Source organism: Aptenodytes forsteri, unplaced genomic scaffold (genome assembly GCF_000699145.1).
Source record: "Aptenodytes forsteri isolate BGI_AS27 unplaced genomic scaffold, ASM69914v1 Scaffold54, whole genome shotgun sequence".
Classification (NCBI taxonomy): Eukaryota; Metazoa; Chordata; class Aves; order Sphenisciformes; family Spheniscidae; genus Aptenodytes; species Aptenodytes forsteri.
The window spans coordinates 19,946,938-19,958,853 of record NW_008796044.1 but is presented as its reverse complement, the minus strand read 5'-3'; the positions used below and the strand labels follow the sequence as shown (position 1 = coordinate 19,958,853).

The 11,916-nt window shown below is 42.8% G+C and overlaps 1 protein-coding gene across 1 annotated transcript in view; it reads right to left on the bottom strand.

The window, feature by feature from the left end:
* Positions 1 to 1,038: 1,038 nt before the first annotated feature.
* The window catches only part of LOC103904474 (C-terminal-binding protein 2), a 14,805-nt gene continuing 3,927 nt past the window's right edge, over positions 1,039 to 11,916 (bottom strand). The window contains exons 2-9 of the mRNA XM_009285973.2: positions 11,230 to 11,384; positions 10,993 to 11,137; positions 8,250 to 8,456; positions 7,413 to 7,627; positions 6,500 to 6,630; positions 6,215 to 6,342; positions 5,542 to 5,662; positions 1,039 to 4,466 (exon numbers count right to left, since the gene is read on the bottom strand). Coding sequence (XP_009284248.2) covers positions 4,295 to 4,466; positions 5,542 to 5,662; positions 6,215 to 6,342; positions 6,500 to 6,630; positions 7,413 to 7,627; positions 8,250 to 8,456; positions 10,993 to 11,137; positions 11,230 to 11,384 — 1,274 coding nt within the window. The 3' untranslated portion in view covers positions 1,039 to 4,294. The remainder of the gene's footprint in view (positions 4,467 to 5,541; positions 5,663 to 6,214; positions 6,343 to 6,499; positions 6,631 to 7,412; positions 7,628 to 8,249; positions 8,457 to 10,992; positions 11,138 to 11,229; positions 11,385 to 11,916) is intronic.

The following is an 11,916-nucleotide window of genomic DNA, read 5'->3' as shown; positions in this document are numbered from 1 at the left end:
TTTTTTTTTTTTTAAAATTACAGGAGCCAATACCTACATGAAACATTACTGAAGGGCAGCATTATGTCTTGTGTCCGAGTGATTATCGTGGTAAATCCAAGATCAGTACTATGTTCTTTGAAGACCAGGCTTTGCCCTCGTCTTAAGTTTTTTTACTGAAAGTTAGATCATTAGCTATGTATTACAAATACTACCACCGTGTGAAAGATTCCAAGTGGTCCTATGTCCCCTTCCCATTCCACCATCTCCAAGACTGAAATCGCCATGATAAAGCAGGCCAGCATTTCCCATATCCCATCTCCTGAGCATGGTGCTGGATATTGCAAAGGCACGCAGCACCAGCTAGACAAAAAGTGATATAATCCACCAAGAATAGGAAGGGGTTTCCTAACTTTCATTAATAATCGACACAGGGAGCATAGGCCATAAAACATAACTTCAATTTATGAAAATACCTAACCACTCTTCTGTGCCAATGCTGTTGCACCGGCTTTTATTATGTTAGAAAAATTAGTTTCATGGGCTAATTTTGTGTACTAATTTCAAATACTATTTTACTGTAAAAGGGTGAAGACAGCTACTGTTTACACGTGTATTTAAATTACATGCTTAAAAGGCTGCAAAACCACAATTTCAACTTGTGCGAAGTCACATAAGTAAACACCAGGCTGCATCCAAAGCTGTCCCTTAACCATTGAAGATGGCTTCTTCTCCAGTCTGCCACCTTCACAGCTTTGATTGATGGTCAGTACTCCAGAATCCAAAGAAAGTCATTTGCCAGAGTGGCTGATCCAGGGAGTGATTGTGTGGAAGATGCAACTTACCTAATTTGAGAAAAGTGGTACTGATGCAGACACTTACCTGTACAGGTTTTCAAGCCTCCCCTTCAATATTGTATCTAAGACTACCCCTTCCATAGACAGCAGCCATGTTCTTTGGAGAACTTTATTAAAATATATCCAAGAAGTAATCAAACATTTTCTAATGAGTCAGGAGAGAACTGAAGTGAGAAAAACATCTGTACAGAGGACAGTGCTGTAAGTTTTTGTTTACATGCTTTATTTCAATGTTTCACAGTTTAGTCATTGTCTACAAAAATATATTTCTGAAACTCTGAGTCCTCTATAAAAAAAGGCTGGTCAGCAGCAGTGACCCTGACAAACAGAATGTACCTTGGGACAGTGTGAGCACCTCCTGTAAGCAGATTAGTGCAGCTAGGGCACTCCTGCCTCACCCTGGGAGACTTCTGTTCTTTGGGATTAAAGCTCTGCGCTAGTTCTGAAGGAAGGCATTTAAAAAAAAAAACAAACCCACCTTCCACTTCTGTATACTGCACTAAGCTTGGGAGGGGGAGCTGCAAATCAGTGTATCACACAGGAGAGAGTGCTAACAAGGGACTTGGCACTCAGGGGATGGAGAAGACCAGTACTTTACTACTGGTAAATTTTTCTTTGAGCTATCTGTTCAGAACAGCCTTCGTCTGGTGATAATAGGTTCAGTCTATAAGCAGAGGTGCAAATGGCATACAAGCAGAGTAATCCTATAAGCACAAAGAGAGTCCTTCTTTGAGGTCACGATAAGGGTTCTGTTCATTTTTACCTCAACATTTTCTGCTGTGGCTTTAAACAAGGGGAAAACTGCGTTCTTATCCAATCACAAGCCTACACAGCGTTGGATAGAACAGAGCCACTATCAATGCTGTCAGCTTCAACTTCTCAGTACCCATAACTGGAAATATTTCTTACCATATCAATTATTTAATTCCTACGCTTACTAGTCACCAATATATCTAGGCACCAAAAATAAGAATTGAGAAACTCAAGTGTCCCCCAAATGAGATCTTTCCACTCTTCCTCTGCTCAGTTATTTGACTGGTCTATAGAGATACTTGCAGTTAAGAAGAAAAAAAAAATTGCTGTCTCTTTAAAAAAAAAAAATCTATCTTGCATTGTGCTCTAGAAGAGACAAGGTCAATGTACTCTGATCCTCTGTATTCACAAAGCTCATAGCTAGAAGCCCCTTACCACAAAATAATCTCAGACCTGAACCTCTAAGCAGGGCAGGAATTTTCAGCAGCAAACAAGGAAGTTATTGACAGACTGCTTCCCTAATGTGGTAATAGACAGAAGATGAGCTCTCAGTCCCTGAAAACTTTTCCCCATCTGCCTGTCAGAAGAACAGCTTTCTGAGCTAGTAGCTTGTAAAATTTAGACTTCCTAGAGATTAGAGAACTCAGGAAAGTGCTGCTGGTTATTTTAGGTACAGCTGCAATCAAAGTGCTCCTGAGCTCTAGGCTTTTGCTCAGAAAAGTTCTCCCGTAACTTGTGCCAACCACCAGTCCCAGCCTGATCTGCTAAACCTGAGCAGCCAAGGAGGTATATGAATTTTAAGTAGAATCAGCATCATCCATGAAAACACAGAAGCCAAGAACCTTCACCAAGACAAATACCTTATTAAAAAAGACACTCAGCACTAGAGAACTAGTATCATCTCACTAATGCTAAACAGTTACAAAGTGTAAAATCTGTAAGAAAACACCTGAAGTTTACTTCTTGCCTATTTTCCTTTCTTGAATTGCCAGGGGGGAGTAGGGGAATGGAGGAGAAAGAAATTAATCACTTCACTGTATCAGTAGTAAGCCGTTGTATGAAGGCAGTATTGGAGAAAAATTTAAAACCAGGAAAAAAATCTGAAGACTTACTGACTCTGAAAGCTTTCCTCAACTTCCCAAATTGTAAACAGCCTAAAGAGAGGATTTTATCCACACCTCAAGGTGTACTTCCAGTCTGTTCCCAGCTGTTCAGCTTCCAGTCAGAGACACACAACAGAAGGAAGAATCAAGGAAGGCAGACAAACCCACACATAGGGTAGGCCTCCCATATAGCACCTACTTTAATATACCCACACAACATGAACCAATCAATCAGGAATTGTTACATTTTGTGCATGGAAAGGCTATAACTAAAGTGTAGCAAGATGAAATTAAAGGAAGATTTGGAATTACGGAAAATCTCCTCCTGTGGAACCTGTTTTGCTGAAGACTCCATACCCCTCAAAGAAGGGATGCATAATCATTTGGGAAATGTGAAAAGACTTGAGAGCAACAATCCTGCCTTGGCTTCAGGTGACCAGCTAAGAGTGTTCTTTCTCCTTTAGTATCACAAAGCTTATTCGTGTATAAAAACACTGTCTTGCCCTGCCCACTACTGGAGATGCAGTATATGCTAGCAGAGCTAACGTAGAGTAATTTGGTCAACAGTTAAAAGCTGCCTTCGCCATCAGCACAGAGACAAGTGTCATGAAGCACTGGTATGTTACTTCTAGTTGATGCAGTTATGCTGAAAAAAAAATCTGTAGCACAAAGCTTAGAATTCTAACATGATAGATACCTTGTTGATAAACACCATTAGGCTGTGAGGTACGTGTGTGTGAGGAACCAGCAACTGCAGCTGCAAGTTATTGCTACTTGCTGTCTCCCAGTGCAAGTTTTTCCCATTTTTGCATTCTCTTGCCTTCTCTGAGTTACACAGACTCCAGGGTGAACTGTTCTGAAGCCTCACAAACACAGTGGCCACCAGAACACATTTGATGACATTTTAATCCCTTCCAAATTACTTACAAGGCTGGCTTTGAGACTGTTACTTTTAACTTCAGGCCTAGTACTTCCTAGACAAAACTTTGTATGGTCAAGAACTAGCAATGCCTGCGCTATGTCTGTTCTCACAGAAAACCTTAATTAAAACAAGCAAAGTAACACACAGAGCTGAGCCTAGGCTGCATTCTACCAAGGGCATAATAAAGACAATAGTCACAACTTAACCAATTCACTAAATATTTTTGTAGTATTTCCCATGGCTACACTTAGAGAGGTTCAGCCGAATTAAGTTTAAGCTACAAGTCACAACTGAAAAATGTGCACTGAAGTCTGGTGTTAGGAACACTGAGGGCCATCCCTGAGCAGGCAGCTCCACTTCTATTTTCAAGTGCACAAGGACAGTTCCCTGTCACAGACAACTGAGGCAGATACATGGGAAAAATCATTGGTTAAACCAAGTATTTCCGAGGGAAGGCAAGGTCACTGCTGCCCTGCCCCAGAGAAGGAGAAAGACTCATTGAGAGATTAAAACTAAAGGGTTACAAAATAAAGGCAAGAGCTAAAGTTTGCCAGTAATGAAATGCATTCTCCCGTCCTGTATGAACAGGAAACAGTCTCTGTAGGGTGTTAAAGAAGGTCCTAGGAGGAGATACCCTCCTACTTTTTTCTGCTGCCAGAGGAAAGGAGAGAAAGATGCTGCTATTGGTCAGCAGGAATCTCTCTGTCTGCATCCAGTTTGCTCGTCTCTCCTGGGGAAGGGGTACGTGGTGCAGAGTGAGAAACAGAAGGGATCCCATGAGCTACAATCCCTTCCACTACTGGTGGTTCTGGTAGCCCAGGGGTGGCTACTCCCACTACTCCTGGAGGAAACCTGAAACCAACAGAAACATAGAAATTACAAGCTTGTCCAACAGAGTTATGCAAGGGAAAAGGAGCCGTGCCCTCAGGCACCTGCTAAATACAAATCCCTCTTTCTAACAGAAATGCTCTGAGATAGAACACAGAAAGTCTCCAGAGCTGAAGAGTAGCAGTTATACCCTAATACCAAATGACAACTGTTCTCAGACAGGCAGAGATAGTCTCAGGTCACATACTAAGCATTTGGAAAACAGGTACAAAGTTTATCTTCAGTGGAAAACAGTGTGAGGCACTGTATGAAGGTACCCTGAAGGGCTGGAAATTCCCTCCCCATCAGCTGGAGGAGTGCAAGCTGCCAGTTATCCTTCACTGGGCTCTAAGATAGAAAAAGTAAGGAGCTGAACTAATAAAACAGCTAGACGTAAGATGAAAAATAAGAGAACAATACTCATGAATTGCTAATGAACCATTCTTCCATTGCTTCCATTCTGCCTCCCTGTGCGTTCTCCATAAATATATCCGAACCTCTGTAGATCTCTCAGAGAAGGGAAGAGAATATATTTCCTACTTTGCAGATGAGAGAAAAACAGAAGGGAAGCAGGGAATCACTTGGCAGGTCTGTAACAGACAAATAAACTGAAATACACCCTATTTAGCCCACTGCGCAAATCCACTGGACAACATCTCTTTAATAGTCCATGTTTGGGCTACAGATAAGAGCTGTGCTTTGTTTATACAGCCCTAATGATATGCACAACTTCTAAATGTTAAGATCCAGACCTCTTTTCAGGCACCCAGCAGGCTTTCTTATATTAAGGTCTCTCTTGGGCAGGTATTGCAAAGATTTGGAAAAATTAACCAGTATGCAGCTGGAACTAAATATGACCAAGTAAATATTAAATCTTAGTACAGCTTCAGAAGTGCCGCTGTTTGAGCTTTCTGGAAAAAGCTCGTATACAGAGTATATAGGAATGGAAACATACCTACTTGCAGGTACAAGCAGCTTTCAAACCCAAAGAGGGATGTTGGCCTACTTCAGTAGGAAGATATGCTTGGAAGCAGTAACTTGAACAACCTACATTTCTCACCTATAAGCTGCAGCTCCGTTGAGTTCTGGGTGGACAGTTGCAGGATCAATACTGGACCACTGAGCTGCTAACAGCAAGTACTCCTTATTAACACAGTTCCTCAAAGCATCAGGTATGTGACCTGCAAGAGTGCCAAGAATGACAAAAAAACCAGGACACAAGTAGGAGGGACTTGTTCACTGAAGCATTTACAAAGGAAAGCAGAAAGGAAACGCACAACATCTTTTCCATCTACCTCCACAGGGTAACAGCGGGCAGGGGAGACTCTCCTCTGAACAACTGGTCTCTGGAGAAGACAAGAAACTGATCCTTCCTTCCCACTTCTGTGATCTTGTGGAAATTACTGGCCACAAACTGCAATTGCCAAGCCTTCCCCAAGAGAAAATATGTACTACTCCAGAAAAAAGGTGTACAGTATAACTGTCAAAGGAATTATTGCAAAGGAATTGGAAGATGTACTAGGTACAAGGCTTTCCCAGGGAGGGAAAGCGCCACTCCAACATTAGTTACAAGATTCTCAGAAGGCAAAGAGACAATTATCAACTTACTCTCCAGTTCCAGAAACCAGTTACCGAGCCTAAGTTTTCAGAACAATCAGCATAATCCTTGCAGTGAACTAACAAAAGAATACTAATTCAGCAGCAGCTGCAGAGCACACAGTCTTCCTCATTACCTGTAATAGCTCTGCGGATCTCTTTAGCTGCATCTTCTCTGGATTCAATGGAAGCCTGCTCACTGTACCAGGCAGTGTGAGGGGTGCAGATCACATTGGGTGCATCTTTTAAGGGCCCCTGAGCAAAGCTGTGGAGGAGGAAAAAAAAAAAGTGGTTTCTCTCCAGAAGTGATAACCCCATCTGTCCTCTTGGGTATCACTGTAACTCAAGTAACAAAAAACCAAAAGAATCATCCAGCATAGGTGAGTCACAGGATAGCAGCAGGCATGCATGTACAATGTTACCTGAAAGGCTCAGACTCATGCACGTCCAATGCTGTTCCTCTGATTCTCCCCTCTTTCAAGGCTTGCGCTAAGGCTTTCTCATCTACCAGCCCTCCCCGGGCTGTGTTCACTAAGAAGCAGCCCTGGCGCATCTGGAAGAAGAAAAATATTAAGTGGGTTGAGAATGAGACTTTTCATGGAAGCTAAGTGAATCTTGGAAAGTCTACTGGAAATGAGCAGGAGCCTGCAGTGATTAGATGAGGCCTGGACGAACTAGGAGTGCTCTCACTGCAAAGCTAACCACAGGGGAAATGCCTGCAAGCAATGCTTGAGAAATTTGCTTTAAAAATGAACAAACAAAACCACAAGACAACAAGGGCAAAAGTGGAACTCTCAAGTTTTGCACTCCATATTCATCCTACTACATTAAAAAAGAAAGAGGACATGAATCAAGTATCCAGCTATACAAAACTGGACTTCAATGTCCAGACGTCTCTCATGAAAGCACTGAAAAGCATTCATAGACTAGTGGAGTAGAGCCCGAGACTGACTTTGCAGTGGGCTTGGGCAGCGAGGCTTTGGCAGAGCTGTGTAAAGAAACTTACACCGTCCCAGCCACACCATGTCTGGCTCTAACCGGCACAGTCAGTTATGCATTTTAAAGGTAATTTGAAATTACTGAATCACCCAAAACATTCTTTATAAATGAAATTACTTGGCAAAAAGAGCCAACCCTATTCTTCTCTTAACATGAAATTCTATACAGCACAAAGCACAGGCACCCGGATCCACACGCTCCCAGCCTCCAAAGGCAGCAGGAGGCACACGACAGAGGCAGCAGGATTCACACGCTCTCAGCCTCTGTGAAAGCAGCAGTTTCTGTTTACATTCATTTCCACAGTGCTCTGTGGGGGAAATCAAGCTCCTGCTGCACCTGTTTAATAGTGAAGTCATTGATGAGGTGATGGTTATGTTCATTCAGGCTGCAGTGCAATGTGATGCAATCGCTGTGCATTAGTAGATCCTGCAGGGTTCCTACTCGTTGTAAACCCAAGGATCGCTCCACTCCATCCGGCAGATAGGGATCATAGAAAATCACGTTGAAGCCAAAGGACTTGGCTCGCAGAGCCACTGCCTGTCCAACTCGGCCTTCACAAAAGAAAACCCACAATCATCAAGGAAAGGTAAAACAAACTTTAAAGACAAGATACTAGGGTAGACTGGGAGCCTACACTGGAGTTTACGGCCAGGGCCCAAGGTACTGCAGCCCTGGAAACCCCTAGGATTGCCAAAGGGATCCAGAGGAGGTTATTCAGTGCTGATCCCATGTGGCTAATTCTAGTCCTTCCCCATGCAATAGCCAGAGCTTAGCCTAGAAGGAGCTCTGTTTTTCAAACCAAATCTGGACCCTGAGTCAGAGGCAGTAATAATCTGATTACAAGAACTTGGAGAAGGAATCGGTAGCTTTCAGGTGGCTTTGTTACTGATACAGAGCCTAGCACACAGGGAAACAGTCACCGAGAAGAGCTATCTGAATGTTCCAATTCTTCTAGCCATTTGAATACCAAAAAAAAAATCATCCCCAATCCCATGACATACACCCAACTCTTGAAGATATCCAGCATCACAGAATAGGGCACTAGCATTCCTTATGAGTCAGTGTGTTTCACAATCAACAGCTGTAAGGTTATCACTTTTTTCAGTCTATGACTCTTAGGTTCCCAAAAACTTTCACAGTTCACTTTTCAGTCTAACAATTCCCATCACTTACCTAGTCCAATGATGCCCAAAGTCTCCCCACGGATACGCACAGCGCCTCCAGCCACCTCTCGAATCTGTTCTACACTCGAGGCTCGATTCCCTTCCCGCATAGCCTGATGTAGCCAAGTAACACGACGATAGAGGTTCAAGATGTGGCAGAGGGTGGAGTCAGCAGTCTCCTCTACTGAGGAGGAAGGGATGTTGCAAACTGCAATGCCTACAAAGCCATAAAGGTCATATAAGATTTTTAGCATCACAACACTAAACCAACATAGAGCTCTTCAGGCATAAGCGCTGAAAGACAATTCAGTGCTCCAGAACTACTGCCAAGAAACACAGGATTCATTTCAGAAGCTCATTCTACAGCAATATAGATGCGGCCAGCCAGCTTTTTAACCCCAAGGAAATACCATTCTGTCCTTATAAATATCCATTTGATTGACAAATTCACCAGAAAAAAAACAGGCTGAAATGAGAAAACTGAGTCATACATATGATGCAAGAAACTGACTGTTTTAGAAGATCTGCATGCAAAAAGATGCTCTTGTTCCAGAGATACTCCTGACCGATTAACTGGCAGACTGCAGAAGAATTAAGACAGATGGTTGAGCTCTTTCATGCCTCACAATCCAGAAGCTCACTGCAAGCATCAGCTTCCCCAGGAGCAACAACAAGTAACTAACTCATTAAACACAGGCAGAAGCCACAGGAGCCTCTCTAAATCCATTTGAAATTACACTCAAAAATAACAACACGACACTCACACTCTAGAATAACTTATAACCACAAGGGACCATAAAACCCATGGCTAGAACTATCAGGTAAATTACTAATACAAACAGAGTTAAAGTCCTGGAAGCACAAATTACTGTCAGGAAAGAGAAAGATGGAACACTAGCAAAATCTGGTCATTCCTGAGCAGTGTATTTAAAAAAAAAAAAAAGGGGGGGGGGGGGGGAGGGCCTGGCAACATACCACTTCACTGCTGCTATCCTTCATTCAACAAACCAGCCAAGAAATAAAACCAACTAGATGAAAAAATGGTCTCTTCCCAAACGTAAGCCTAGCCACTTGCCAAACCAAGGAAACTCTTCCTCCTCAAAAGTCCACCACCTATATAAAAACTAGGAATAAAATCTAGACAATGGTTGAAGGCACATAACATTCAGCAATGCATCACTCTTTTTTAAGCCTATTACATTTGACTAAACTCAGACCACACTCTCCCAAGAGAACTAGGAGAGCAACAACCATAGAATCATACAATCATTAAGGTTGGAAAAGACCTCTAAGATCATCGAGTCACACACAGTCCCAGATATCTGACTCCTTTTCTCTATCAAATCCTTTGCAACTGTGTCATAGTGCCACACTGATGGCTCAGAGGACATGAGGAGGGGAGACAGGGAAACCTCACCTCTTTTAGTCTCACTGGTTACCTATCATTCAACTTCAGACAAGCCACATGCATTCATCTCTTACACAGCTAGACACAAATTTGTGTTTACATGCAATATTATGTCTAAATGTAAGAAAACAGAAACACACACAACAGCCCTTTGGTCTGATTTGAAGATTCAGAATACACAAGGAACAGTATCTTACCTCAGAATGAATTAAAGTGCCTGGCTAAGCATGAAAATAATCATTAATTGTCCATGAAAAAGCAAATCTGACCATGCATAAGGGTCATCATACTATTGCTCCAAAGCAAAAGTGGCAAGCAGCAGTCTGATGGTGAAAGAACTTTGACCGATTTCTCCTTGGGTTAATGAGTGTGGAGTTGGGGGAAAGGGAAAGCTTTGAGTCTGAATGAATTAAAGATATGGATGGTGACTAAGTAGAGAACCCTAAGAGTAGATTAGGTTCCAAACTCAGCCCAAAACTGTAATGGCTGGATGAGAGCCAAAGACCTTGCCAGGAACTCTGGAGACTATTCAGTTGAATCATTCAGATGAGAAGACTCTTTAGACCTAAGTACTTTAGATTCAAGCACTAGACAAATATGCGCTCTTCATTTATTTGCAATTCATCTGTTCTTACAGATCTGGAAATTGTAACGGATATTTCAATTTTATATATAAATACTTGCATTTGATTTAAGCTTAATCTGATCTGTATTACATTAAGAAAGGTTTCACATCACTGACACAAACCTAAAAAAGAAGGGGCAGGGTACTTAGGTGATCCACCTCACCTAGGAGACTACAAGGTCCAACAGTCTCACTGCCATATGTTTAATAAATAGCAGCTTTCTGTCACCTGATCCAGAGACTCTTCACATGCCTAGGGCTCTAAAGGGATCAACAATAAAGTGTTGAATCAGAACCTACCTGCATATAAAAAATTAACAGGAAAACTCACTAATCAAGCATTTACGGTGAGTTTATCCTGCATCAGCATTTGCAGGCTGCTTTCAGACATCAGAGTTTGCTCAATTCTTTCCCCACAAACAACCCAAAGCCACCTCACCAAAGTTATCTAGACACAGTATTCAGGTTTCTGAATCCCAAACAGTAGCAAAGACCCTGACATCTATAGCAGAGCAATCTGAGAACGGAGAATCTTTCTTTCAAGCCACCTACCAGCTCCGACATTGGTCAGTTTCCTAAAGATGCCCGATACCAAGCAGCTCCAAATATTTTTACACAAAAGGTTTTAAACGCACTCAGCTATAAAACAGAAAAACACATGCAGTGCTCCACTTCACATTCAGTTCTGATTGCAACAGAGCCCTAACGGTGTCATCATACCTAATTCTGCAGCGGATTTGATGTCAACATTGTCATAGCCACTGCCAATACGCACAATGACCCTGAGGGCTTTGAATTTCTCCAGATCCTGACGAGAAAGGGTAATGGTGTGGTACATCAGAGCGCCTACTGCCTCATTCAGCACCTACAACAAAAAATAGTCCAAATGAATCTCTGCTTTGGTTACTCTAAGAGGCAGAGCAGTATGTCTGAATGCTTGCGCATTTTCTTGCCCACCTTTTCATGGATTTCCTGAGTTGACTGAGCATCGCAAAATGCCACTGTAGCAACATCCTTCAAGATGGGCATCTCCACAGTGCAATCTCGTCCATCCAGGAGTGCAACCAGTGGCCGTGCCGGCATTGGGCCATTCACAATAGGAGGCCGTATGCCTATTAAGAAAGTCAGCAGGAGTGATTACATGAAAGACAAGAATTCTGGAACCCTCATTTGCTAGTCCCACAAGTCACTAGTTCTGTTAGAGTTCTATAATATTTAGGAAGGGATTAGTCAAAGCAAAAGAAATAAATAGTAAACAAACACAAGGAAAGGAAGCTAGAAAAAAACCCCTCTGCCACCACTATATAAAGAAAAGCAAAACATGTTTCATCGATAACGAGATAATAGACGTGGTCTACTCAGAAGCACACCATCTTACTCTAGGCTCCCAAAACTAGTTATAAAGCCACTCCAGGCCTACTCCCCATTAACCTGCCCCCCTCTCCCACCTCAGCACGCCAAGACACTAGGTCTCTTTCCTCATTAAGTGAGCAGAACTCTACGTTCACGGGGCCTCTGGCAGTCACCCCTCTCTAGCAGGACGAGGCACCGACGCCCCCCCAGTAGCACGGCCGCAGGCAGCGTGCTGCAGAAGCGCTGGGTGGAAGCCCACCCGCAGGCAGCAGGACCCGCACAGGCTGCCGG